Source organism: Felis catus, chromosome C1, assembly GCF_018350175.1.
Source record: "Felis catus isolate Fca126 chromosome C1, F.catus_Fca126_mat1.0, whole genome shotgun sequence".
Classification (NCBI taxonomy): domain Eukaryota; kingdom Metazoa; phylum Chordata; class Mammalia; order Carnivora; family Felidae; genus Felis; species Felis catus.
In genome coordinates, this window is record NC_058375.1 from 166,068,060 (window position 1) to 166,095,093 (window position 27,034).

At 36.7% G+C, this 27,034-nt stretch overlaps 1 protein-coding gene across 9 annotated transcripts in view; it reads left to right on the forward strand.

Annotated features, from left to right (window-relative positions):
• The first annotated feature begins 398 nt into the window (after positions 1-398).
• Positions 399-27,034, forward strand: part of RBM45 (RNA binding motif protein 45) — a 39,667-nt gene continuing 13,031 nt past the window's right edge. For 2 of the 9 annotated variants that reach the window (XM_045034001.1, XM_045033999.1), the window contains exons 1-11: positions 400-850; positions 5,168-5,290; positions 7,642-7,768; positions 9,868-9,990; positions 10,759-10,938; positions 13,526-13,655; positions 13,822-13,906; positions 14,116-14,279; positions 15,755-15,955; positions 18,362-18,393; positions 22,592-22,631. In XM_045034001.1, the coding sequence (XP_044889936.1) occupies positions 545-850; positions 5,168-5,290; positions 7,642-7,768; positions 9,868-9,990; positions 10,759-10,938; positions 13,526-13,655; positions 13,822-13,906; positions 14,116-14,279; positions 15,755-15,947 (1,431 nt within the window). In that variant the 5' untranslated portion in view covers positions 400-544 and the 3' untranslated portion in view covers positions 15,948-15,955; positions 18,362-18,393; positions 22,592-22,631. Of the gene's footprint in view, positions 851-5,167; positions 5,291-7,641; positions 7,769-9,867; positions 9,991-10,758; positions 10,939-13,525; positions 13,656-13,821; positions 13,907-14,115; positions 14,280-15,754; positions 15,956-18,347; positions 18,394-18,556; positions 18,815-22,591; positions 22,632-27,034 lie in introns of those variants that run through there. The other 7 variants (XM_045034003.1, XM_019838296.3, XM_045034002.1 and 4 more) reach the window with 6 other exon arrangements.

Consider the following 27,034-nt stretch of genomic DNA (forward strand, 5'->3'; position numbering starts at 1 on the left):
CTGGTTTGGGCTCTCTTATTTGTATCTCTATATAGTCTCTGGCATTCCAAGGGCCTCAATTTCCTCATCTCAATTTTCTCAACAAATGAGGCTGGAATTGGATGATCTCAAAGGTTCTTTTTAGCTCTGAGACTATATGGTTTTTAACTTTATCCTAGGGTGGTCCTCTATTGAGTTTATGACCAAGATGGCAAGTTTTAGAGGAAGAATGCTTGGGCTCGGGGTGGGAAGGCTGTGCGCCAGACGGGCCTGCTCTGGCCACAGAGAATGAGGATTGCACAACCGGCGTTTGTTTCAGCGGACTGCTAGACTGACTGGGTCGGCCTACCCCACCCCGAGCCGCTAGGGGGCGCTGGAGGCCGTTCCCCGGAAGCTGGCACTCTGCGCGGCCGCACAGCGCCCGGCGCGAGACCCTTGCGTCTTCCGGAAGTGGAGCCCTGGACGCGCAACGGCTGGGTGTGCGACCACGGTGGTGGCTGGCGCGCCTGAGAAGACAAGAACTGAAGGGGACCCGGGCCTGCCTCCCGCGCCGGGCTGGAACACCATGGACGAAGCAGGCAGCTGTGCGAGCGGCGGAGGGTTCCGCCCGGGCGTGGATAGCCTGGACGAGCCCCCCAACAGCCGCATCTTCCTGGTGATCAGCAAGTACACGCCCGAGTCGGTGCTGAGGGAGCGCTTCTCGCCCTTCGGCGAGATCCAGGACATCTGGGTGGTGCGGGACAAGCACACCAAGGAGTCCAAGGGCATCGCCTTCGTCAAGTTTGCCCGTAGCTCGCAGGCCTGCAGGGCCATGGAGGAGATGCACGGCCAGTGCCTCAGCCCCAACGACACCAAGCCCATCAAGGTGCAGGTGCCCGGGTTGGGATGCCCTCGGGAGCGGGAGGGGATGGGCCTTCCTGCACCCGAAGCTGTGTCAGGTGGGGTCGAGGTAGTACATCCGCTCCCTGGAGCGGAGTGGGCGGCGCCTGGCATTCCGGGGGCGGGAGGAGGGGCGGATGGTGTTCCGCGCAGGGTTTCTCGGGCCGCCAGGCCCGCGAGGCAGCCCCGAGGTGCGGCAAGAATATCGGCCCCGACTTGGGCCGCGGAGCTATAGTGACTGAGCCTCTCCCCTACTCCCGCCATCTCTAGTCCAGAGCTCTGGCTTCCACGACCCACTTCTGGCCCTCCTCTCTCATAACCCCGTTTACCATGTATGAAAATAGATTAGTTTGCTTTTCCTCAGGGTGGTACGGAGCTTAGCAACTTGATAAACATACGTTAAGTGTGGCCTGTCTGGTGTTGGGCGCTTTCCCAGTGCCACACGGAAGTATGCATGTATATAATATTTGAGTGGAGGTGACTCAGACTGCTGCTGTTGTAGATTTGTCACACCGTTGTGATTTTTTAAAAAAATTTTTTTTCAACGTTTATTTATTTTTGGGACAGAGAGAGACAGAGCATGAACGGGCGAGGGGCAGAGAGAGAGGGAGACACAGAATCGGAAACAGGCTCCAGGCTCCGAGCCATCAGCCCAGAGCCCGACGCGGGGCTCGAACTCACGGACCGTGAGATCGTGACCTGGCTGAAGTCGGACGCTTAACCGACTGCGCCACCCAGGCGCCCCCCGTTGTGATTTTTAAAATCATTTTAATTAAGCCCTCTTTGCGAAACTATAATTGGCAAACGTTTTGTTACTGCCACTTTTCTTTGAAAGCAACCCAAAATAAACTGCCTTAAGAAGAGCCAAATCATTGTGATGGTAGTGTAGTTGTGCTATTATTGTTTCTTTGCGTACTCATAGTTCACCCTGGAGGTCTTTATATTGAGTTTCCAGACTTGTGTAAAAGTAACAACTGACACGTGGCAGGAAGGGTGATTTTGACGGTTATTCGTTTTAACCTATGCTTTTAGCACAGTGCTTGTCACATGGTAGACCCCGCGCATAGATCTTGGTGGTCATTAGTAGCCAAAATGTCCTTCCTTACTGGCTGTGGACTGTGTTCAGGACCCAGTCCTGAGGACCTGACAATTGCTTAAACTGTACCCCCGCCCGTCGTGTACAAATAGTTGCTGTATATGTAACTCTGTTGGAGGCTTCCACAAAATTCTTTTCCCTCAACTTTTTCCTTCTTGTTTTTTTCCACTTACAACAGAGAACTGATAAGAATACTACTAATACTGACTTTTATAAATGAAAGACGGAGAGAGAGTTCAGTCTCTGGAGGTCTTCCCTATGCCTCCATCCACAAAAGAGAAGGAACATAGGAATATACCAACAACACAGTAGACCATAGACATGCCCTTTACTTCCATCCCCAACCTTCTGAAATGGAGCAGAACAGATCATCAATAAGATGAATTGTAAGGCCACGGCATATACTAGATCAATGGCTGACAAACTTTTTCTGTAAAAGGACAAATAGTAAATATTTTAGGCTTTGTGAACCACATACCGTCTCTGTCACATATTTTCTTTCTTTTTAACAGCCCTTTAAAAATGTAAAAACAATTCCTAGATCATGGGCTATTGAAAAAGAGTAAGCTATGGTTTGTTGATTCCCTAGATTGATTTAATTTTTATCTCCTTCCAATTAAATTAACAGAGAAGGTTTTTATACTTTCTGAATATAACCACAGAGATCTGTTGGTAACCCCAAAAAATGCTCCAGATCTGAAACCTATAGAATCCCCTTTCCTTGATTAAATTCCTACAAGAGAAGTAAAAGCCCCAATACTAGGACCCTCCTTTTTAATCACAGAAAAGTTAGTCCCCAAAATAAAGTTGAAGTTCTGTTTTTCACATTTTGGTCCACTCAGTTTCAGACAGAGGATTGTTAGACTACAGGGCCTAGCTAGACCAAGTTCATTCTTCAGCAAGTTCAGCTCTGTCTTCCACTAGAATGTAGTTTTTTGTTTGTTTGTTGTTACTGTGGTTATTGTTTTTAGTATTTCCAGTTAAATTAACACAGCTTCAACTTTTCTCATGTAGTTTGCTTTCGCAAAGTTCCGTAGTATCTATGAGACAAATAAGAGACAAATAAGAAAATTATAGGCCTAGAGCCTTAAAAGATTGACTAGGTAAGAATTATTTTGTGACCAGCTACATTACCTGGAGGAAAGGGGTAAACCTAAAATGTAGAAAAGTCTTGTTTTCTAGCTTTTCATGAATGCCTCTTTAGAGCCTGTAGTCTGAACATAAATCTCAGGAGAAATCATCCATTAGGTGGCTAATTATTATACATGTGTTCTGCTCAGACACTGCTTGCCTTATTGGAAATTTGAAACACTCCGGTCTTCTAAAATTTAGAAATTTGTGATTTGATGACACCTACAACCTCAAATCTTACTTGAGATTCTTTTTGCCCCCCAGTGTCTTCCCATATTCTTAAATGTTTCCTATTTTATTTTTCTATTGATCATCCATTACCGATACATCCACTAGACTTTCTAGTGGGTCATTTCTGTATTACTCAATATTCTATTACTAATACCTCATACACTGTTTGGCAGGTAGTGTAAGTTTATTGAAGGAGTAACAGTGGACTCTGTTAGGAGACATAGGAATATGTCTCCAGCTATATCTTGTAAACAAGGCCCTACACCTCTATGACAGCTGTTTTCCAAGCGAACATAATGACTTTATGTTTTAGTACTTCTAAAATCCCCTGGCTTTATAGGTTTTCTATCCTTTTGGTTGCTGCCTCCTACTCTAGAAATCCATAAGTTCAGGTTTTCTCATACTCAAATGGTATACAGCTCCCCCTTTAAAGTAGAAGAAAAAAGAAGCCTTAAGGGCTTGTGGTGATTTATATTAATTTTATTACATGTCTTCAAATTATAAAAAACAAACCTAGCCATTAAAGTTCTTATCCTTATGGCTCTATAAAAAAATCCACAATCCTAGTTAGAGATTTTAAGATTCCTCTAGAACAATATAAAACCAAAACAATTTATATTATAAAGTAATAATGTCATAATCCAAGTAATGATAATCTAAGTAGTCCAATGTCACAGATGATGTTTTCAGTGAAACTAAATAGTAGAAAATGCTAACAGTAGAAAATGGAGCGTCAGGTAGTGCTGTGCATTTTCTTACTTACATAAATCATTTGGGTGGTCACTGAGACGATCCAGTAATTATGGTTATGTTACCTTAAAGGTACATATTAGAAAGAAAACAATTAAAAATATGACATCCTAGACTTAAACCCAACTGTGTCAATATTACATTAAATATTAGTAGACTAGACATGCCAATTAAAAGGCGGAGATTATCAGGATTTGTAAAAAAAAAAAAAAAAAGCTAAATACTATGTACAAGGGATACAAAGCAGTTGAAAGTAAAAGGATAAGAAAAGCTGGTGTGATGTTGTACAAAATGGTCATCAACACAAGGAGTATTAACAGGGTAATTTCATAGGAATAAAAATATCAATCAAAAAGTACATAACAATCCCAAATGTTTATGCAGCCAATAATACAGCTTCAAAATACGTGAAGCATGATTGGTAGAACCTGAAGGAGAAAGATAAATTCACAATCAGGTATTTAAACTCCTTTCTTAGTATTTGATAGAACAACTAGACAAAATTTGCAAAGATAAGGAATATTTTAATAACACCGTTAATCAGCCATGAAACTGACATCTATTGAACGCTGTACCCAGCAGCTGCAGAGTACTTACTCTTTTTCAGTGCACTGGCTTGCCCTTGGTAAACAAAAATGCAAAAGTAAAAATGTATTTGGGGGGGCGCCTGGGTGGCCCAGTTGGTTAAGCATCCGACTTCAGCTCAGGTCATGATCTCGCAGTTTGTGGGTTCAAGCCCTGCATCAGGCTCTGTGCTGACAGCTCAGAGCCTGGAGCCTGCTTTGGATTCTGTGTCTCCCTCTGTCTGTGTCCCTCCCCTGCTCACACTCTGTCTCTGTCTCTCTCAAAAATAAACATTAAAAAAAAATCTATATATCTATATAGATATAGATTTGGAAAAACAGTGCAGAGATTGTTATTATCTCATATAAAAAGTCATTGTAGTAAAAATTGCTTTAAAAAAACTTTTTGATAAGACCCTATTACATTGTGTTTAACCTAACATGCATCTCATACTAATAATGAAGTAAATGTACTTAAGGAATAGGAAAACAATTAACTGATTTTTCACATTATTTTTGGATTATGTTTGTTGCTTAGGTTTTCATTGCTCAGTCCAGATCATCTGGAAGTCACCGAGATGTTGAAGATGAAGAACTTACAAGAATATTTGTCATGATACCAAAGTCCTACACAGAAGAAGATTTGCGGGAAAAATTTAAGGTACTTATGTTTTTTAATCAGCTAGCATCTATGATAATTTACAATCCTAAATCGGTTGTATGGTTACTAAATCTTAAGTGTTGTTCGAGTTAGATCATTAGGTTGGTGGTGGTGGTGAATTAAATAATTGTTTCTAAGTCATCTATTTCAATCTAGTTTTAAAATAGTAAACCTAGAATAAACTTTTTAAAAAACATGAAAATGATGAAAAACATATTAATGATGATGTTTTCTGCCATATAAGAAACATAATGATGATATTTTCTGCCAGATTCAGGAAAATGAAGTCTAAAGCCCAGAATTATAAATTAGGTCACATACATAGTAGGTGGTGGACCAAGATTTAAACCCAGGCTGTCTGAATCCAGAACCTGCTCTTGGTCTTTACAATTTCAAAGCACCCTCTCACCACTCTGTTGCTTTCATGTAGAGGTAAATGAAGCAAGCCTAAGTGTGTGAACTATATTATCTATTTATATACAAAGCCTATGGCATGTTGATCTTGTACTTATTCACAGAAAGGCTCATCCTTTACAGAATTTTTGTTCTAAAGTTAAGGACTTATATTTAAAGAAAAAATCTACAGCTCTGAACTATATATATAGCAAGAGCTATGGTAATGACTGATAGTGAAATTTGAAGATCATTTTAAATCTCTTTATAGCCAATGACTTTTATATGCAATGATATACTTTCACTAAAAATTACTAAAAAGCAATTCTCAAATTGTTATGAGTTGTAACTTTTTATCCATTATCTACTAATTTTCCCAATACTATGAATTAGGTGGGCAACAAATAAGAAAGAAAATAGTCAAAAGTAATTTTCAGACTTTCTCTCTCTGAAAATTCAATTGAGAGTTGAATAAAATACCTCAAAAATAACAAATACCAAAAATACATAGTCCATACTTCCTCCAAAAGTAAGAAAAAAGTTGTTACCTTATATATTTATAAATTCTTATCTTTTTCTGAGCAAACAAATATGACATTTTTATCCAAATGTACAATAATTAAGTTGCTAATTGGGTGCATGAGAATTTTATGAAATAAATAATAAACACGGGGCACCTGAGTGGCTCAGTTGCTTAAGCATCCTGCTCTTGATTTAGCCTTAGGTCATGATCTCATGGTTGGTGGTATTCAAACCCTGCCTGGGGCTCTCTGCTGACAGTGCAGAGCCTGTTTAGGATTGAAATTGTCTCTGCCCCTCCCCTGCTCATGTACTTCTTTCTCTCTCAATAACTATTAAAAAAAAATAAGCCCTAAGAATTTATATCCCATATTTCTCCCAACATTAAAAATAAACTTTTACCCATATTTTTCATGTGGAGAATTGACTAAGTAAACCTGTGTGTTTTAGTTATATATTTTGTGAGGCTTCTCTTCAAAAGAATACACAGTTATTCCTGTTAGAAGGCAGACGACTATAACTATAACTAATGTTTAGCATGTCCCAAACTCTATGTAAGCACTTTAGGTCTATTAGTTCATTTAACTCTTAAAATAACCCTATGAAGTAGGTATAGCTATTAGCCCCATTTTACAGATAAGGAGACAGGCTCAGAGAGGATAAATAAACTGCCCAGTTAATAAGGGACTGAGCCAGGTTCGAATATGGAAGGTTCGATTCCAGCTTGTAATCACCACTAAGACTTTGGAGCTTTCCAAACCATGTACACATTCTTATTCTCCCTCCATGACTTAGACAAGTTATTTGATTTCCTCTCTAAGACCCAGTTTCCTTGTCTGTGAAATAACTTATATATATTTTTTTTAATTTTTTTAACGTTTATTTATTTTTGAGACAGAGAGAGACAGAGCATGAACGGGGGAGGGTCAGAGAGAGGGAGACACAGAATCTGAAACAGGCTCCAGGCTCTGAGCTGTCAGCACAGAGCCCCGACGCGGGGCTTGAACTCACGGACCGCGAGATCGTGACCTGAGCTGAAGTCGGACGCTTAACCGACTGAGCCACCCAGGCGCCCCTAAATAACTTATATATTATACACACACACACACACACACACACACACACACACACACACACATACCTTGAAGGATTGTTTTAACAGTAAGGAAATATATGTAAAGCAAATGCTCAGAAAATGAAAATGAAAATCATCATGATTTTGATTATGTTATTTGCTTATATCATTATTATGGTTTTTTTCTAGTGCCTCATTAGTTTGTGACATTTTGATTCTATTATTAAAAATGGCTATATATTCTAATTCTTATTTCTAGTTTTGCAAATAAAGGGTGCAAATAAACAAATTTTAAGTTGTGAAATAATCTGTTCACAGTTACTGATTTTGACTCCTCTAAGATCGTTTCTTTTAACTCTCATAGGTGTATGGAGATATCGAATACTGCAGCATTATTAAGAATAAAGTAACTGGAGAAAGTAAAGGTTTGGGCTATGTTCGATACTTAAAACCATCACAAGCTGCCCAAGCAATAGAAAACTGTGATCGAAGTAAGGATGTGTTCATTTAACATGTTGAAGACTTTCTTAAAACTTTTAATTATTCTAAATAATGGAATCTAATACTGGTTTTTGCTAATAACCATACCTGCTAATTTAATCTTAGCAATGGGAGTTTAAATATATATATACCTGGGATGAAAAGTATTTGAGGGCTGTGATTAAGCTTTTGTTGAGGCGCCGTCTTGAAGAAAAATATGGGCAACTACATTAACTTAATAAGTGAAAATACTGTTACCATATTTTGGTTATTACTTCTAAGGTTTGGGGGTTTATTTTAATATTTAAAATTTTTAAGTATTAAATTGACTTACCCTTTCAGGCTCAAAAAAAATTTTTTTTCTTTATATTGAAAAAACTCAAGTTTTATGTAAAATTTGTTCATATTTAACCTAAACCCTAAATAGAATTAAATTTACCAATAAACATACAGGTTAAGGATGGGGTTTAGTGTTATATATGCTCATATAGGTAAATAAATATACATTAGGTTAATTTCAAGCTAGAGTGACATTAATTGGATCTTCTGCTGTTGGTGTACATAATGAAGAGTAAGAATTTTAAAGAAGCCAAGGAAAATATTCTTTGTTGTCATACTTCTAGTTATATTGACCTTTAGAAATGATGAATACTCTAGGTTTTAGGATATTATGAAGATCTATATGTACTGAAGAATTATTGCTAATCACTAGAATTCTTAGGTAAGCCTAAGATATATACCAAAATTTTCTCTCAGATCCTTCTAAATTTCTCAGTCAGCCAGCACTAATTGAGTACCTATGGTATACTTGGCAATATGTTAAGTAAAGAGGTACAGAGGGAATATATAGCTTTTAAGGAGTTTAACTATATTGGGTAGCCAAGATCTACTAGTAAAAAATTGTTAAAGAATATTAGGAGAATTTTTTAAAAGGCTCTTTGAAAGTAGGGAGTATGTTTTATGTTTCTGTCTCTGTTACTCCTTCTACCTAGTACAGTTATAGGCCCTCAGTAAAGATTTATTGAGATTTCTATCAAAGATACTGCTATTTATAATAGACTCAGTAAAAATTTGCCAGATGAGGAAATGTTCAAAAATGTGTGCTATGGTCCATCAGTGGTGAAAAACAAGTGCACTGAGAACACAAGAACACATCTAGAGGTGAGGTTTACATTTGGTATAAATTAGGCAGGACAGAAGGTGAGATCAGTGTTTGCAGAGGCCCAGAGATAGAAATAAACATGTCTTTGCTTAATGCTGTGAAGGCAGCAATCTGAATAAAACATAATATTGTTGAGAAATTAGGAGACAACGTTAAGTACATTGGCACCATACATGGGAGATCACGAAGAGTTCAAGCTTAGTCCATGTTAGGATTCCGTTGTAGATTGGTTTAAAAGGAGAAAAATAACTGTTTCTGGACAGTTGATCTAAGTACAGTATCAAGGATGGATTTCCAGAGAAAGAATTCAAAGTGGCTGGTTTTATCCTTTTTAGAGCCACTGAATAATATGGTTGAAGCTACAAACCTTCTCCTTTGAAATATGCCCATGTGCACATATATAAGCATTTTGTTTAAAGTTTCAGAGGGCTCATGGAACCTTCCCACCTTTTGAAGCTCATCCTTGAACCCATGCTTAAAACCTTTGCTCCATAGGCAGACCAGTTAAAGAGTTGTTGTAATTAATTGAAGGGAATCTAACTTAGAAACAAAGTCAGGGAAATTAGAATAAAAGATAACATTTCCTAAATACATTTTAAAGGAAGAATCTTGCTGACATGTTGAATGTGAAAAGCCCTCTAGGATTTTAATGTTGACCCAGGGAGAATGAATGATGATTTTACTTGGTAGTAGGGGGAGATTGGAAAGGATGAAAAAGAATTGCTGATTTTGCATGTCTACATTGACCCATAATTTGGGGTTCTCGCTCTATTTATTTTTTGCCATCTTCCAAAAAGCAAAGAAGTAGGTCTGGTGCAGGTGGCCTTTGTATAGATTTTGTTTTATGAAATTATAGTTGTAAAGCTAAGTCAAGCACTGGCAATAATGTATATTTGCAGGTATGTTAAATTTGCTATGAAGTTTGAAAATCATAGATTCTTTTTTCAGGTTTTAGGGCAATCTTGGCTGAACCTAAAAATAAAGCATCTGAATCCTCAGAACAAGACTATTATAATAACATGAGGCAGGAAACATTGGGACATGAACCTAGAGTAAATATGTTTCCATTCGGTGAGTAAGCTATTCTTTATTTTAATAGTATAAGCAGTATATGCAATCTGATTTGGATTTTATAAAGTATTCTTTTATCACTAGTCTGTAAATCTGACTTAGTGAATAAAAATTAATGTAGTAGGGTTTTTTTGAGAAGTTTGTCATGACTTCTCGTGTCCTTAATATGTAACACTCATTTAACATTTCCAATTGTAGTTTTCTGTGGTTAGTTATGTATCTAGATATTAAACTATGTCATGCCACTTTTTTGAGTGAGCTTTGTAGCCAACCAGAAAGTATAAAAGACATCTACTTCTGTCCCCTCAGTATGAGTCCTAAGATTTTTATCCCTAAGATACTGCTGCTTTCAAACTAGGGCTAGAGAAAGGAGAGGAATGACAAAAGTAGAAGCCAGATGAAGGGGGAAATAATTGATGAAAGTAAGACCTGTAAATGTTATTTGGCATAACTTTCTTTTAGATGAAACACTTGCCATATTTTGTAGTTTTGCATACTAAACCTATTCCTGTGAAGTTAGACTACACATTTCTACTTAACTTTCTGTGTTGAAGGCAGGGGAGTGGGAAGAATTCTCTGTTTCCTCACCATTGGTCCCTTCTGATAGTGCTAATGACCAGGAGCATATGACAAAACACGGTTCCTTGTCCAATGCAATGGACAAGTTCCAGTGCAGTGACAGTGCATCTTACTTTCTAGTACATAAATGTTAAATGAATTCTCAACTGTATAGAAATTTAAAGATATACTTTTTTTATGTTGTTGGAGAACAACAATCTGAATTTTCAAGTTTTGACAAGAATGACAACAGAGGCCAAGAAGCTATCTCCAAACGCCTGTCAGTTGTATCAAGAGTTCCTTTCACTGAAGAGCAGCTTTTCAGTATTTTTGATATAGTACCAGGATTGGAATACTGTGAAGTTCAACGAGATCCTTATTCTAATTATGGTAAAATAATGTCTTTTATTTTTAAATATACTGAGTTTTGATAAAATGTCTTTTCTCCAGTGGCACTTTTGATGTCAGATACTCTGTGTGTGACAATTTTGTTTTCTTTTTTCCACTTTAAATTTTCAAATACAGCGATACCTTAATAAATAACCCCCTGGGATTATAGCTCCTTTAAACAAAGTCATTTATTTTTTTTAAATATTTTAGGGGCGCCTGGGTGGCTCAGTCGGTTAAGCGGCCGACTTCGGCTCAGGTCATGATCTCGCGGTCCGTGAGTTTGAACCCTGCGTCGGGCCCTGTGCTGACAGCTCAGAGCCTGGAGCCTGTTTCAGATTCTGTGTCTCCCTCTCTCTCTGACCCTCCCCCGTTCATGCTCTGTCTCTCTCTATCTCAAAAATAAATAAACATTAAAAAAACAAAAAATAAAAAAATATATATATTTTAATGCTTATAAAATAGAGCATTCTCTGTTTCCATTTGTGCAGCCAAAATGGAGTCTCTGTACTGCTGATTAATGCTAGACAAAGTTATAAAACCCTTAAAGTTTCCTTCTCATCCCTAAATCTTATTCTTAAGCTTATACCTCAAAAAAACTCCTTCGGGGCGCCTGGGTGGCTCAGTCGGTTAAGCGGCCGACTTCGGCTCAGGTCACGATCTCACGGCCAGTGAGTTCGAGCCCCGCGTCGGGCTCTGTGCTGACAGCTCAGAGCCTGGAGCCTGTTTCAGATTCTGTGTCTCCCTCCCTCTCTCTCTGCCCCTCCCCTGTTCATGCTCTGTCTCTCTCTGTCTCAAAAATAAATAAATGTTAAAAAAACTCCTTCCCTTCATTTCAAGTATCTAATTGCTCTCTTTCTCTCTCTACATCTTCCCAGTCTTAATTGAAGCAAGGCTCTACTATCAGGCATTTGAACTTGTTACTTAATCGGTTAAACCTAATATCTCATGTTAACCAGCTTTGTAATTTTTAAAGTTTTTTTTGTTTTTTTTGTTTTTTTGTTTTTTAAGGCTTTTAAGAAATGGAGTCATTGTGGCACAATGGAAAATGGTTGGCATTCCATTTCGCATCTGACTCAGGTGCAAATGAAATCCCAGTTCTGGCACGTAGCTCTGAGACTTTGGCAAATTGCTTATCCTGTCCGGGCCTTTCTTTCTTTATATGTAAAAGGGGATTATTAATACTATCAGTACCAGGGTTAGATAAGAATTAGAAATACTATATGTAAAATACCTAATGCAAGTCTTGGCACATAATAGGCACTCAGTAAGTCTAAGGGGCTTGTCAGTTTCTTTTAAAGAATTTGAGGTTAAGGGGAGTATAGAGAAGTCATACTTGGCATCTGTTCCTGGCCTATAGATACACTTGATGTAGTGCTTTTAGGGTGCCATGGGTGTGAGCATAAGTGGGAAGGTGTTAGGTCATATAGGCTAACAGGCCTGGAGCGGAGTAGTGCCACTCTTCACACATCCTCACTATTACTCTTCCCAGCCCTGGTCTGTTAGCAGGACTGCATCTGAACCTACTTCGGACCATCTTCAACCTCTTCTTTACTCTCACTATTTTGTGTGCACACATTTTGTGTTTTCTGGCACATTTGTTGTTATATGTAATTTTATTTATTCTGTATTTCTTTCCCTTTTATCTGTTATGTTGAAATGTATTTGTTCCTTCACCTTCTATATTGTTTCTCTGGTTGAATGTGTCTGATAAATAAATACATGTGTCATTGGAACACTTTTTTATTGATAGAGGAATCATATAAAGTTCTATCTGAATTGGTTTTATATATTCATTTGCTTTCCGAGTTTTAATTTCATTAAAATGTTGGGATGCTTGGGTTTAGACAGGACCCTTAAATTATAGCAGTGTTTCCCCCTAAGTGGGTCGTATTGTAAATATATTATGGAAACTTTTTTGGTTGTGTTATAAGCCCCTGGGCTCTCCATGTAAGGACTCCAGTATAAAATTATCCACACCCACCCCCCACCTTCATCATCATCTTCCTGAATCAAAATCTGTTTTCATAGCTGAAAGCTCTCAAAAAGAGTGTGTAATCTGTGACTTCTAATCTAAGATCCTCTGTTCCCTACCTTTTGTTTTTCATATATACCACTTTTCCTTTCTCTACCACTGTAGCTAGCCAGATGAGTGTATGTTCTTATCAGATTATATATTCCCCTCATTTCATTTCCTGCTCAGTATGATAGGGAAAATTTTAGAATTTCAAAGTATATTTCAAAGAATAAATATTTAAGAAAAACTGCTTGGTTTTAGGTGTATCTGTCATATAAGAAACACCAATATTCTAAAATTAAATTCGTTGGAAAAAACTTACACTAGTAATTTCATTTTCCTTAAAATATCATGTTTATATTGTTAACAAAATCTGGTTTAGACTTTGTAGGAACACAGCTGTTGCACATATATATATATGTAAGAACGTTGTTTTCTGACCCATTTGATTCTGTATTCACTGGTTGTGTGATACTAGCGTATTTCTATATTGTTTCATTTTTATGGCAACACAGGCTTTAGGTATTCTCTTTGTTTTTTGTTTTTAATTCCTGATTCTCTACTTTGTTTTAGGTCATGGAGTGGTTCAGTATTTTAATGTAGCATCAGCTATTTATGCAAAATACAAGTTACATGGATTTCAGTACCCTCCTGGGAACCGGATAGGTGTTTCCTTCATTGACGATGGGAGTAATGCAACAGAGTAAGTACCATCTCAGGAGAGTCTAAAGCAGGGTGTACATAATATGACTTGAAGAATAAAAATAGAAAGCAGTTGACCTCTTGGGTGAGGAAGTCACACAAAACAAGTTACGGGTAAGAGACTAAATATCTCTAGTTTTCTGTAAATTATCAGTTCTTATCTTTAGTCTCCTTAGAAAAATGGCAACGCAGATGGTAGCAGCACAGCTTGCATCAATGGTGTGGAATAACCCAAATCAGCAGCAATTTCTGGTAAGTAGGTAAGAATTTAACCTCTGTAGTACATCAATAGGGTATGTAATAAATGTGGCCTCTGTTTGTTACCTATGAAAGAAAATTTTCAGAGCTGTAGTAAAAGATCACATAGGAGCCATGATATATATATCTTTTTAGCTCTTGGCTTTAAAATCCTTAAAGTGCAGTTTTTCTTTTTCTTGTTTTTGTACCTAACTCTTCAACAGCAATTTGGAGGAAATTCTGGATCACAGTTGCCTCAAATCCAGACAGATGTTGTACTTCCATCATGCAAAAAAAAAGCCCCTCCTGAAACTCCTGTGAAAGAAAGACTTTTTATCGTGTTTAATCCTCATCCTTTACCTTTAGATGTATTAGAGGATATTTTCTGGTAAGATTTCAATTCCACAAAGTTACGTTTTATAATATAATTTATTTAAACTAGTAATTTAAGTCCTCTCACAATCTTGAAACTTCTATATCCAATACTTAATCAGGTAGAAATGATTTGTTTTGCAGTTTAGAAAAATTCCTTATTTATATGACCTTTTAAAATATATGATGATTTCCTTCTCTACTATTTACATATCCTAAGTCTCCACACAGAATTTCCGATTTTCTTTTAAAGACATAAAACATACAGTATTGTTTTGAAAAGTTGCATGCGTAAAATGGACAAATCCTTTGTTTCTTGGTAAAAAATAGACCTGTCCTCTAAAATTCTTGTTACATATCTTTCCCTTTGTAGTAGTATTTCACCTGAACAGTTTACTAAGCATCTTCTATTTTGTCCACACTCTCTTGGAACCTTAAGAATTATATTGAGTAAACAATTACCTGATTGTAAGGAAGAGTATATAATAAATATAGAAAAAGGGAAGGCACTTGTTAATTTTTGTTTTTTTAATAGAACTCCTTGAATCTTAACTTTTTTCTTTTTGGTCTTTTTCCTGTTTGCCTTACAACAATGTTAGTGAATTAAAAAAAAAACACCAGGAAACTCATTGAACAGCTGCATAAAATATCAGTAGTTCATTTAACTGATTCATGTAGTTTATTTCTTGAGCATCTCCTTTGTGCCAGGTGGTCACCATGCTGTGTGCAAGAGACATTGTGTAAACAAAATGTATTATGTAAGACATTATAGTCCTTGTCCTGTGAGAGCTAATCTCATATAGGACACAGACAAGTAGGTAGGATATTACAGCCTACTGAAGTTGGTATTGTTACAGCCTAGTGAGGTTAGTGTTGTGAAAAGGAATGTGCAGGCTATGAAATACATGAGAGGAACATCTACTTTTAAGACTCTGAGAAGACTTCTTAAAGAAGCAAGGTATAACGGAGACCTGATAGACAATAATAACTTAGCTATAGAAGAAAGGAGGGCGTTTGGATGGTTCTCTGTGGAGATCATTAGAATATGGAATTTGAGAGACTGTGTGGGAGGGTGAAGCAGGAGAGAACAAGGCCCATGTCAAGAAAGGCCCACAAGCCATGTTAGGGAGTTTGTCCTTACCCTGGAAGGGAATTTTGGGGAGGAAATGATCGTATCTGTATTTCAGAGAGATCACTGGGAAGACAGGGTAGAGAATAGATTAAAGAGGGACAAGCCCAGGGTGCAGGGAAACAAGGGAGGAACGTGTTTGAGTATTCCAAGGAAAAGATCATGACTGGCTGAATGAGGATGGGGAACTGAGTGAGAATGAAGAGAACTTGACTAATAGAGGACGTGCTTGAGAAGGAAGATTGGCTTGCAGATTGGGTGTGGGGAGAGGAATGGAAAAGGAGTCCAGAATGGACCCCAATTTTGGTACCTACGCAGTTGTATTTTTACCAATTTCAGTTGATTTTTTTACTTTGTTTCAGTCGTTTTGGTAACCTGATCGAAGTTTACCTTGTGTCAGGAAAAAACGTGGGGTATGCCAAGTATGCAGATAGAATAAGCGCCAATGATGCCATTACTACTTTACATGGAAAGATCCTTAATGGAGTCAGACTTAAAGTTATGTTGGCAGATTCCCCAAGGGAAGAATCTAACAAACGACAGAGAACTTACTGATTCTTGAGGTAAGCCCTTTTTACTCTGAATTTTAAAAACATACCGGCTAAATATTATAGCCAGAGGAATACGTATAGAGTTTCTTTTTAAGGATTTGGAAGCTATCAGTTAAAAGCCTTGTGACTTAAAAAAGCTTCGCTGATAAAACCACAGCACAGGTTAATTTCACAATATATTTTTTAAACCTGAATTTTGTAAACTTAAAACAAATGTTTTTGATGTTTACTGGGAGAATGTTTTTGCCCTTCTATAAAATAAAATCAGATTTCAATATAGGAAATTAAATAGTGGCTTTTTTTGTTTGTGAATGTCTTAGATGTTAAGAATTAGACTTTTAACTATATGCTTATGTAACTTTTTAAAATTGAAATAGTTCTAAAGATTTTTTAAGTTGAGGGATTAATGTCTTGAGTTATAAATTAATTTATAATAGCCTTTATAAAGAGTGTTTTGACATCTCACTAGTGTAATACCTTAAAAGCAATATCAAATAATACGTGTTTTTGGAACTTTTGAACTTAAATGTTGGTTTTTTGTGGACTTAAATTTGTGAGTTTGTGCATTAAAACTACACATTCAGAAAGTATTCTCATATGCATATTTGTATTAAAAAAAGAACCCAGACAATTTACCAAAAACTCTTTATCTATTATAATGGTACATACAGCCATATGAATTCCTTTTTCTTTAGTTATCAGAATCAAACTTAAATTTGATTTTTCTTTTTCTGTGATAATTCAACTCACATCTCCATGGCTTAGGGAGACATTCTTTAAAGTAGAAATGTTCAGCTCTTCCACTTTTTTATTCTGGAAATGAATTCTGAGTTTCAGGGGAAGCTGACAGTTACCGTTTCCACATACGCCAGCTTTCCAAGTCCACTGCTGGTCAAATGATAGCAGTTGGCAAGCACTTTAGATTCACTTTGAAGTTACTGACTTGAAAGCAGATTTCTTTTTACATCAATTTTCTTTCTGACCAATTATGGCAACTAGCAAGTATCAGAATGGATTGTCTCATGCCTTAGTGCTGATGACCTTCTAATATAGAGCAAGTCAGGTGATGAGTTCCTCCTACCTAGAAGGCATTTGGCAATATTTGGACCCATTATGAATAATCCTAATTTAGAAATGTCTTAAAATATTTTATCTAATTATAAAATTCATTCCCATTACCCCATACAATGTAGAAATATTAAAATGCCAGTGAAAATGACTTAGCAAGTTCTTAAAGCTGTTTTTTTATGTTTACAAATAAAATGTTAAGACCTGAATTCTGGTTAGCCAGCTGTCTTCTAAAATAGCACACAAAAATGTGTTTGTGTCTTTGGATATTTTAATATGTAGGTAACAATTATTTTATTCAAAGAATCTTTGTCCTTAAAAAAGTACAATAATACTATGTTTTTATTATGGGGAAATTGTATGAATTACTCTTGTGGATGAACCTTTCCTGGTGATTATTTATATAATATAAAAATATTATACTTAAAAATCAGAAGATCTGGCTTGGAATTCTAACTCTGATACCTGACTGTGATTGGACAGACCTCTTCACCTTCCTGAGTCTGATTTTTTTAATAGGGTTAGTGAGAGAAATGAATCAGCAGAAGTCTTTATAAAAATAATGTTTGCAAGTATGAACTAAAACTGTTGCATTGGTGATTTCAGTGAAATCTTTGAGATGTTGTCTCATCTAAATGGTCAGAAACTAAAAGTTTAATATACAGACTGTGGGCATCCAGTGCTATGGGAATGAAGCTTTATCATACCACATTTTTCCCTGTAAAAGTGGCGTACCTTTATTCCATTCCCTGCATTATAGAGGAAGTGCATATACTTCAGCATGACTCTTCATAAAATATAAATCTGTCCTTTTTCCCTTTATTGAATTGTTGTACCTATTCAGAGCAAAGATAAAGTAGGGTCAGGTTAGCTGGAAATAGTGGGAAATAATCAGCTATATTAGCTTTAAATGTTTTAAAATTTATTTTTGCTGTAGATTTCCTATTTACTGTGGACTCCAATGATTCTCCTCCTTTGTTGGTATATTAAGTAAATGTACATATTTTAAGGTTCAATAAAATAATGAGAAAGTTTACCAAGTTTTACATGAAAATTGAAATTGAAATTCTTGGGAGGGGGAAGCATTTTTTTGTTTGTTTCCTTAATTTCAAGAAGACACCAGCACCACTCAAAGGTTGGTTCCTTTTATCTCTGAGGAATAGGCCTAGGATTAGGTGAGCTACACCTATAAAATAGGAGAAACTGAGTACAATTTTGAAAGTAATTGAGTTCTATTCTGAGCTGGGTTTGATGTGCAAAATGTGTTTCTCTTTCTATTTGAGGAAAATAAACATTTTAGTATTTCAGAGCATCCTGATTTTATATTAATTCACAGCATTTTCCCTCCAGAAATTCAGTACCTGTTTACATCATACTTCTGAGTAAGTTTGGTTTTGCTTATTTTGGGGCGTCTGTGATTAAGTAAGCAGATAACATTGGTTACTTTGAAATACAGGAAATTCCTAACATTATAGGAATACTATATACAACAGCTGTTTCCTTTCAGGTGATGATTTTCATACTTGTGTTGTGTTCTTTCTACAGAACAAAGACTAAATAATGACATAATCCTCAGCTGACTGACTGAAAATGTGACTGGACGCACTCCCTGTGGACAGTTGACAGCTTTTTTTTTTCATATACCTGATAGTCTGTGCACAACATTGTTTTGTCTGGGGAGCACGAATTGTTGACATGAATTTTTGAATCCACACGTCAGTGCTAAAACTAATATAATAGTTGTTTCTTAGAGCAATATGTTGTTATGTGTAGCAGAAATAAAGTTTTCTTTGCTTGACTAAATCATGCCTTATTTATGTGAAAGAAGAGAATAAAAAATACAACAGTGTTTAGAATTTTACTAAATGACCTATTTCATTGATTTTGAGATGCACATTTTTTCACATTTTTACACTTCTCAAATTGGAAACATCTTAATACCGATTATGTGCCATACTGTACTTGACAACCTGTTTTTATTTCTCAACAGAACACAAAATAAAAGTGCTTCCTTCAGTCAGTTGCATCTTAGATTCAATAAAATATGGTAATTGCTCAACCTACACATCCAGATTGGCTACTTACACTTTAAGTCAAGAGCCAAAATACATTATTAGAAATATTTTAGACTATATTTTATAGTTACACCAAAATTTGTTGGTAATTTTGTAAAGATCTTTTAAGATTATAGAGCAACGGTGATTAAAAAAAGTTTTAAGTTGTTGATAAGTTTAAATAAATATCAGTGGCCTTGCGGGAGGGTGGACATTTTCACTGCAAAAATATGACATGTAATTTCAGAACAGATTATGATAGAATAGTCATTTCAAAAAAAGATTAAAGATTAAGACCCTACTATGCTTGTATTTTGAAAATCCAAGGGAAATGTTTAGCTGCTATTGAGGTGAATGATGTGTATCAAAAAGGTGTATCTAAATCAGAAACTCGGCATCTTAAAGATATTATAAATGGTATGCAGTTATTAAAACCACTGAAGTACCTCCTCATGCCTTTCACATTCTGAGTTAAACTAAAAATAATAAAGGATTAAGTTCACTGGGCGTAATAGAGTATTGCATAGTTTGACATCTCTCCATTTAAAAGTTGAAAGTTCTTTTTTTGAATTGGTAATTTTAGTAAATTGAGATAAAACTTCCAATCTCCTCTTCCCAGGCAGGGCTTACTGAATGAGAATGGAATCTTTGTGAAACAAAGAGCATATTTTTATTTATTGATTTTGAGAGAGAGAGAGTATGTGTGAGCACATGCAGGAGGGACAAAGGGAGAGAGAATCTTAAGGAGGCTCCACACCCAGCCTGGAGCCCAATGCGGCGCTTCTATCTCAGGACTGCGAGATCATGACTTAAGCTGAAATCAAGAGTTAGTCGCTTAACCAACTGAGCCACCCAGGCTCCCCAAAGGGCACATTTTATAAAGGAAGCAAATATTCTCATTCAAAATGAAAAACCTGAGTAAGGAGAGTTGATTGATTATGAACAAGTAGACTTATTCATCCTAAGCTCATTTACTGCACGCGTAGTTCCATTTTCATGGATTGGAACCAAATGGTGCCCTACAGGTTATCAGTCTCTACCACTCAAGTGATGTTTGAATATTCCCAGAAATATTCCTGCCAGCTGGTTAATCTAAACAGTGTAAAAGTAGGAAGGGAGTTCTCTTAAGTCATACCTGAGTCCATTGCATCTTTGGTTAATCCTCATAATTGACAAAATATGATTCCCTACAATTAATCACCTATTAGTCTTTAGGTTTTTCACTGGGTCAAACAGAAGAAGCTGAATCTTTCAGGTGATTCAGCTCTTTCAGCTCTCACACCCTCCTGCCCTCCAGATTTTCTATTTGCATTAAGTAATTCCAACTTGTCCATGCTGCATTTAATGTCAGCCAGTTTCAGCAAACAGTTGTGGTTTCAGTAAAGTGTCTTACGCAGATATATTTCCTTGATTCCTTCATATTAATTCTAAAGAGACTTGGAGAATTGTTCTCTGCCTACGAAACACTGCTTTTACAGTGCAACCGTCTGTTGTGTTTTCCAACTGCATGTTTCAGTTCTCTTGCAGGTGAGCCCTAAAACTTTATTTTGAAAAGTCAGAATGTCACGTTTTTCTTAAGATGAAGTTCTAGAACCTAAGAAATAGCATTTAATAATCTAGTACTTACGTATTCACTTAAATGTTTACTTCTCAAATCCACTTGGGGTATAAGAACATAATACTATATTCAGATCCTTAAATGCGTTGCATATGTCAGTTACTAAAATTGCCAACATAGTGGAGTTTTTATTAGGTGTATATTTCTTTAATTTAAAAAAAAAATGTTAAGCAATTCAGATCAATAAATTTCTCTTTCAAATATGTGGTTCAAATATAAATAGCATTTAAAACAAAGCCTGATCAAAACTTTCTTGTAAATTCATTGTCAGGTCTTTTACTGTAGGTTACAGATGCTGAAAGCAGGTATCAGATTTGTTGTTTCTAGAGCATCATGTCCCAAGCTATGTTCCTTGAAGTACTGATGTCTTCAGAGAAGTCCGTTATTCTTTAGGGAAGAAGTTTTCATGGTCAAATACATTTAGAAAATAGTTATTATTGCACAGATTTTTTTCGATCGTGAAACTTCCCAGAGGCTTTAATATGCTAACATGTTCCGTCCCTGTATTTCCAAAAGAAGAGCATAATTTGCACTGTGAAATGTGTTTTTAGAGGCACACAGGGCAATGATATAACAACGGATGTGTTTTAGGAAAGTTTCTTCTAGCATATATACTGTTTTTATTCAATGGTAATGGTGTGGTTTTATTTATAAGTTTACTTTTTATGCTCTGTTATCCCACCGTAGATGAAAAATTAATGCAAAATACTAAGGAAATTATTACTCTAAAATTTTCTCATTCCCTGAATTTTATTCTCTTTTACTTGGTAACCTACATGATATCAATGAACAGATAGGAGGTAAAATAAGGGATTTTACCACTAGGTGGTGATAAACATTGCCACTCAGAAACAGTGAACTACAGCATTCAGATGTTATTTAAGGCCCTGAGCATGAAATGACAGGATTTGTATTGGGTAAAGCAGTGGTTCTTAAACTTAAGTGTCTACCAAGAATACCTCAGGTATTTGTTTAAAATACAGGTACACTGAGTTCTCAGGTTTGGGGGTGAGTGTCTCAGTAAGCTCCCTAAGTGATTTTGAAAGGGTAGTCAATGACATTGTCTTTTCAGTATACTAGCCTAAAGAGATTCCATATATTGGACATTAAGTTGGACTATTGTAAAAGTAAGACGTTGAGAAGTTCCTAAGTCTTTTTACCTTAAGCATTTTTTAGAATTAAGCATCTGCTTTAATATCAGTTAAACATGAATTACAATGAGAAATTGAAAAACAGTCTTACAAATAACAAGATATCAGGCTGGCTTTTTCACATTAGCAAATATTTTTTGATATTTTTGCATAGGATGGTAATTATTTGCTTTTTGCCACCCAAAGCTTCTACCTAATTTTATTTTTTATTTACTTTTATTTTGAAGTGAATTATTTTCATAAATTACCATCAAAGATTTTGGCTCTAAAGAAATATGGGTATATATGTCATTCTTTTTAAATGACAAAGGAGCATGAAGGTGATGTCCTTATTGATCATGAGTGTTTAAAAAAATGAAAAAAGAATGCTCACAAGAGTACAGAAATACATGTGTATGTATCTGAGTATTTTTACAATCCTAAAGTGAATCTTATTATAAAATGAATGCTTTTTTGGTGCACCCAAAAACTGTTGATTTATAGGTGCAGTTGAATTTTCAGTAACTTCTTATTTGCATAAAACTAAAATTCAATGAGGTCAAGAATAAATTAAATATATAGCCTTTCCATCCAGAGGTATAGCCACCTGCAAGTTTGATCTTTTTTGTATGTGGTTAGTAAGCTCTATTAAAATCATAGCAACTAGCTTTACATATGATTTCAGTAAAGAGAGATAACATAAAGGTCATCCTTATTAGGTAAGTTTCATTTCAATATCTGAGTTCTAATAAATGGATTGCATTATTTCCTTTTCTAGAAACAGTAACTCAAGAACACTTGGATCCTGGGAACTGAAGGTATGGTATAACCAGGGGATCAGATAGAAATATTTAGTTAACATATGAAATTGCAGTTCATTCATTATACTGACCATGTTTTCACTATATTTAAGGTAGAAAAGACTTGTCCTCAGTAGAATATGGAGGACCCATTATACTTTGAGAAAGTTACCAGGCCCTATGAAAATCCATTTGAGTGTTTATCACAGGAGAAGGGAATCCTATGACTGTTTCGTATGAATTGCAGCCAATATCAGATGTCAAGGTCCACGTGAGCTGGTTAACCTGCCAGCTGAGTAAGGCTGCAGCCACTGCAGCACCCTGGAGACTGCCTTTCTGACAATACTGCTGCAGAAGTGGTGGAAGGAAGGCACCAGGAGACTGTTTTAGCAATATCATTTGTATTTGAAATACAGAAATCAGGAACTGTGTGAAAAAACGAGTACTGTTTTCTTTAGAAGTTGGGAAATTATTGAGCACTAAAGGGTAACCAAAGTACTTACAGATACTCCTATGAATCTATACTCTTATTTTCCTGCTTCTACTCCATTTCTGATTTTGTAGGTAAATGCTGTTGCTGCTAACTGATTTTCTTGCTTCCATATTACCATTTTTCAGCGTTAGTAATACACAGGTGGTAGCATTCATTAGCACAGAGTTCTTAAAGGGTTTTTGTGTTGGTTCTGTTATTTTTTGTTTGTTTAATGCTAAAAGAAGAATTAAAGTAATCTAAAGTCATCGATTTAAAATCACACTTATTTAGTGGAAGATCTGCTGTATAAAAATACATCATTTAATTTTTAACGTTCATCCTTGGTAAAGTCTATTATATCAGGTTTTGGCACTAGAAAATAGTTTTTACATTCTTAAATTATTGATCCTTTGGCACAAGAGACTTTCTTCCTCTTCTACATTAGTACATTAGTAACTTAAGAATGTGACATTTGGGGGACAGTAGAGAAGATTACGATTTGTTACTTGTAGGACTGACTTTAGGAAGAATCTGAAGTAGTTGCTGAAAACTGGAACTGGCTGACCTGCATTGGCAATGTCAGAAATGGGCCAACAATGGCAAGAAAAGAACATACTTGGAGATATAGTACCCATCTCTGTTTTACTATCACAAACTCCTGCTAAGGCCCATGTACCATTAAGTACTGTTTTGGCTTAATCCTTCCCCCAGAAACTCCTAGCAGGTTTCACTCCCTTTCACATTTACCCTGAATCTTGGAATCCTAGGCACTGTAATGCAGTCTCATCTTTCACCTAGCTGGGTTTTATTTCACTGCTGTAACTCAGAGAAAGTATGGGGGGGCGGGGGGGAGGAATGAAAGTAGATTCCCTTTATGTCATCCTGAAAGATTAGCAATGTACTTCTACTTAGTAACTTTCAGTTACTTGTAATATAGGAATGTACAATATCTTCTAGATTTTTTTTTTTAAGTTTATTTATTTTGTGAGAGAGCATGAGTGTGAGCGGGGGGGAGGGGGGGGCAGAGAGAGAGGGAGAACAAGAATCCCAAGCAGGTTCCATGCTGTCAGTGCAGAGCCTGACACGGCTCAATCCCATGACCACAAGATTATGACCTGAGCTGCAATCAAGTCGGATACTCAACCAACTGAGCAACCGGGCGCCCTGATCTTATTGTTAACTCCAGTTCCCCCAAGAGCAAGTTTCATACATTATACCAACATCACCTTTCTGGACCTGTTTTCTCATCTAGGAAAAAAAATATATAATAATAATAAAGGCAGTATAAATACAAACACCTGCAACACTCCTATCCCGGTTTTCTGCAAAAATACCCGTGAAACATTCAAATAAAAAAGTTAATGTTATTCATAGAAACTTGGGTAAGAGTAGTGGAAACTAGAAGGAATTTTTACCAAGGAAAGCTATAAGGGGTGGAATTTTAAAAAAACGGCTGACTCAGAATCCACATCAAAACAGCTTGTTGGTAAAGCAAGATGACACCTTAGCTTCTCATCATCTAACGTTGCTTATTATCCTATGTATAAGAAGGCTGTACTAATCATTCGAGACAGCTACTGAAAGCCCCATTCGGATTCTTAACTAGTGGCACTAAAGCTGTACTATCTTGGAGCTTTTCCTTAACCAAAAGAACCACAGCTGTCATTCACCTAGGGGTGGGGTGAGGGGGTGTAGTCATAAAAGGGAAGAGTAATGACAAGGGCAACAAAGGGATCCAAAAAGATCTCTTAGCCTCTATCCATTAGCAGATGTAGAATACTTAGAGCAAGATTCTTTTAAGAAAGGTGTTCTTTCCACCCATCTTTCCTAAGAACTTCAGTCGTATTTTAAGGAAATTCCTTACCTTCATCTACACTAATCCTATGTCCGATGGACTTAGTTGGGTTTTCTGGAGGAATTAAATGGGATTAACGTTTCTGACCACCAGCTGGATCAGCATTGGCACCTAAGTGGGCTGAAAAAGACCTGAAAGCAATCCTCAGAATTGCAATCCTTGGATTCCGAGGATTCTGCGATTGGCCTAACTGAATATGTCCTCGTTGAGAAATGAGTAACTAAAAGGACAAGAGATATGAGCCAGTGTTTCACAAAGAAGGCCAAGAAGAGATCACAGTTTTTTTGCGTGTGTTTGTTTTGTTTTGTTTTGTTTTCTGGCAGAGGAAGGAAGAATTGGGTAAATTTCTTATCTTTTATAAAGATAACATTAAAATACTCTTTTTTACTTTGACAGGTAATGTAAATTTAAGAATAAAATTTAAATCTGTTAAATGTCCAGCCATATTAGTCATCAAGGAAATGCACATTAAAACTCTAGAAAGATATCCTTACAACTGTTTAGCAAAAATTAAGATATTGACAATACCAGGTGTTGGTGAGAATTTGGAACAGCAGGAACTCTCATAAACTGCCAGTGTTACTGTAAATTGGTTCAACCACTTTGGAAATGCTTGACAAATACCTACTAATGTTGAAACATAGAGCTACCTGCAACTCAGTAATTCTACTTCTAAGCATGTAAGCAACAGAGATAAGAACATATGTATACAAAAAAATAGAAGAATATTCTTAGCATTATTCATAACCTCGAAGTGGAAACAATGCAGTGTCAACAGAATGCATACATGAGATACTACTCTGTAACAAGGACATGAGCTAATTTGCTACATGTAATAATTGGGATGATTTTTTTTAAAAAAATTTTTAACGTATTCATTTTTGAGAGACAGAGTGCGAGTGAGGGGAGGGGCAGAGAGAGAGGGAGACACAGAATCCGAAGCAGGCTCCAGGCTCTGAGCTGTCCAGCACAGCTGGAACCCACGAACAATGAGAATCCTGATGTGAGCCGTAGTCAGACACTTCTGAGCCACCCAGGTGCCCCAATAATTTGGATGAGTCTTATAAATATGATGTTACTAGAAGAAATAAGCCAACAAAAAATGTGTATATGATTCCCACTATAAAACAGTTCAAAAACAAGCAAAATATACTTTTAGGCAGAATGGAGTGGGAAGGGGTCAGAAAGGGGGTTTATGGTGTGCTGGTAATGTCTTCACCAGTGTGGCGATAACTTTGTGATAACTTTTTGAGCTGTACTCTTAATGGCTTATGCATTTTTAAAATGTATCTTCTACTTCAATTAAAGTTTTTGTTTCTTAAATGAATTAAAGCAAGATCAGCATGGGCTAATGGGGCAGACACTTCTGCAGTATGAGAGAAGAACAATATCCTGAGGCACTTAGAATGAAGGGCTTTCTTTGTTTTTCCAGTGCATGTATAGCAAGAAATACTAGAAAATATTTGCTTCAGCTCCCACCCTGGTGCAACAGAGCATTATGATGATGAGGGTGGAAGAGTAAGAGAGTAAAGAAAGGGAGAAGCCATATTAAAATTTGTGTCAGAAGCGGTAAATAAGGGGTGCCTGGGGTCTCGGTTAAGGGTCCAACTCCTGGTTTTGGCTGAGGCCATCCATTCATGAGTTCGAGCCCCACATCAGGCTCTGTGCTGATTGCAAAGAGCCTACTAGGGATATTCTCTCTCTCTCTCTCTCTCTCTCTCTCTCTCTCTCTCTCTCTCTCTCTCCCCCCCCCCTCCCTGTCTCCCTCTCTCCCTCTCCCTCTCTCCCCTCTCTCTCAAAATAAATAAGCATTAAACATTAAAAACATTAAATAACATTTTAAAAAGACAGTAAGTAGCCACAGTGCTAAAGAAAATTTAGCCTTAAATGAAGACCAGTGACTATCCCACTGGTTTTCAGAACCCTGTGGGTTCTCATGAACCAACAAAGGAAAGATGGAGGGGGTTCCCCACCACTTGTTTATCAACCAGATCAGAGCTGCCTTCAGTGTTCTATATTGTGCTTAATAAGCTTTCCTTTAAGGGATTCTGCAGCTTAAGGATGTGACAGTAAACCAAAGCACCAGGGTAAAAA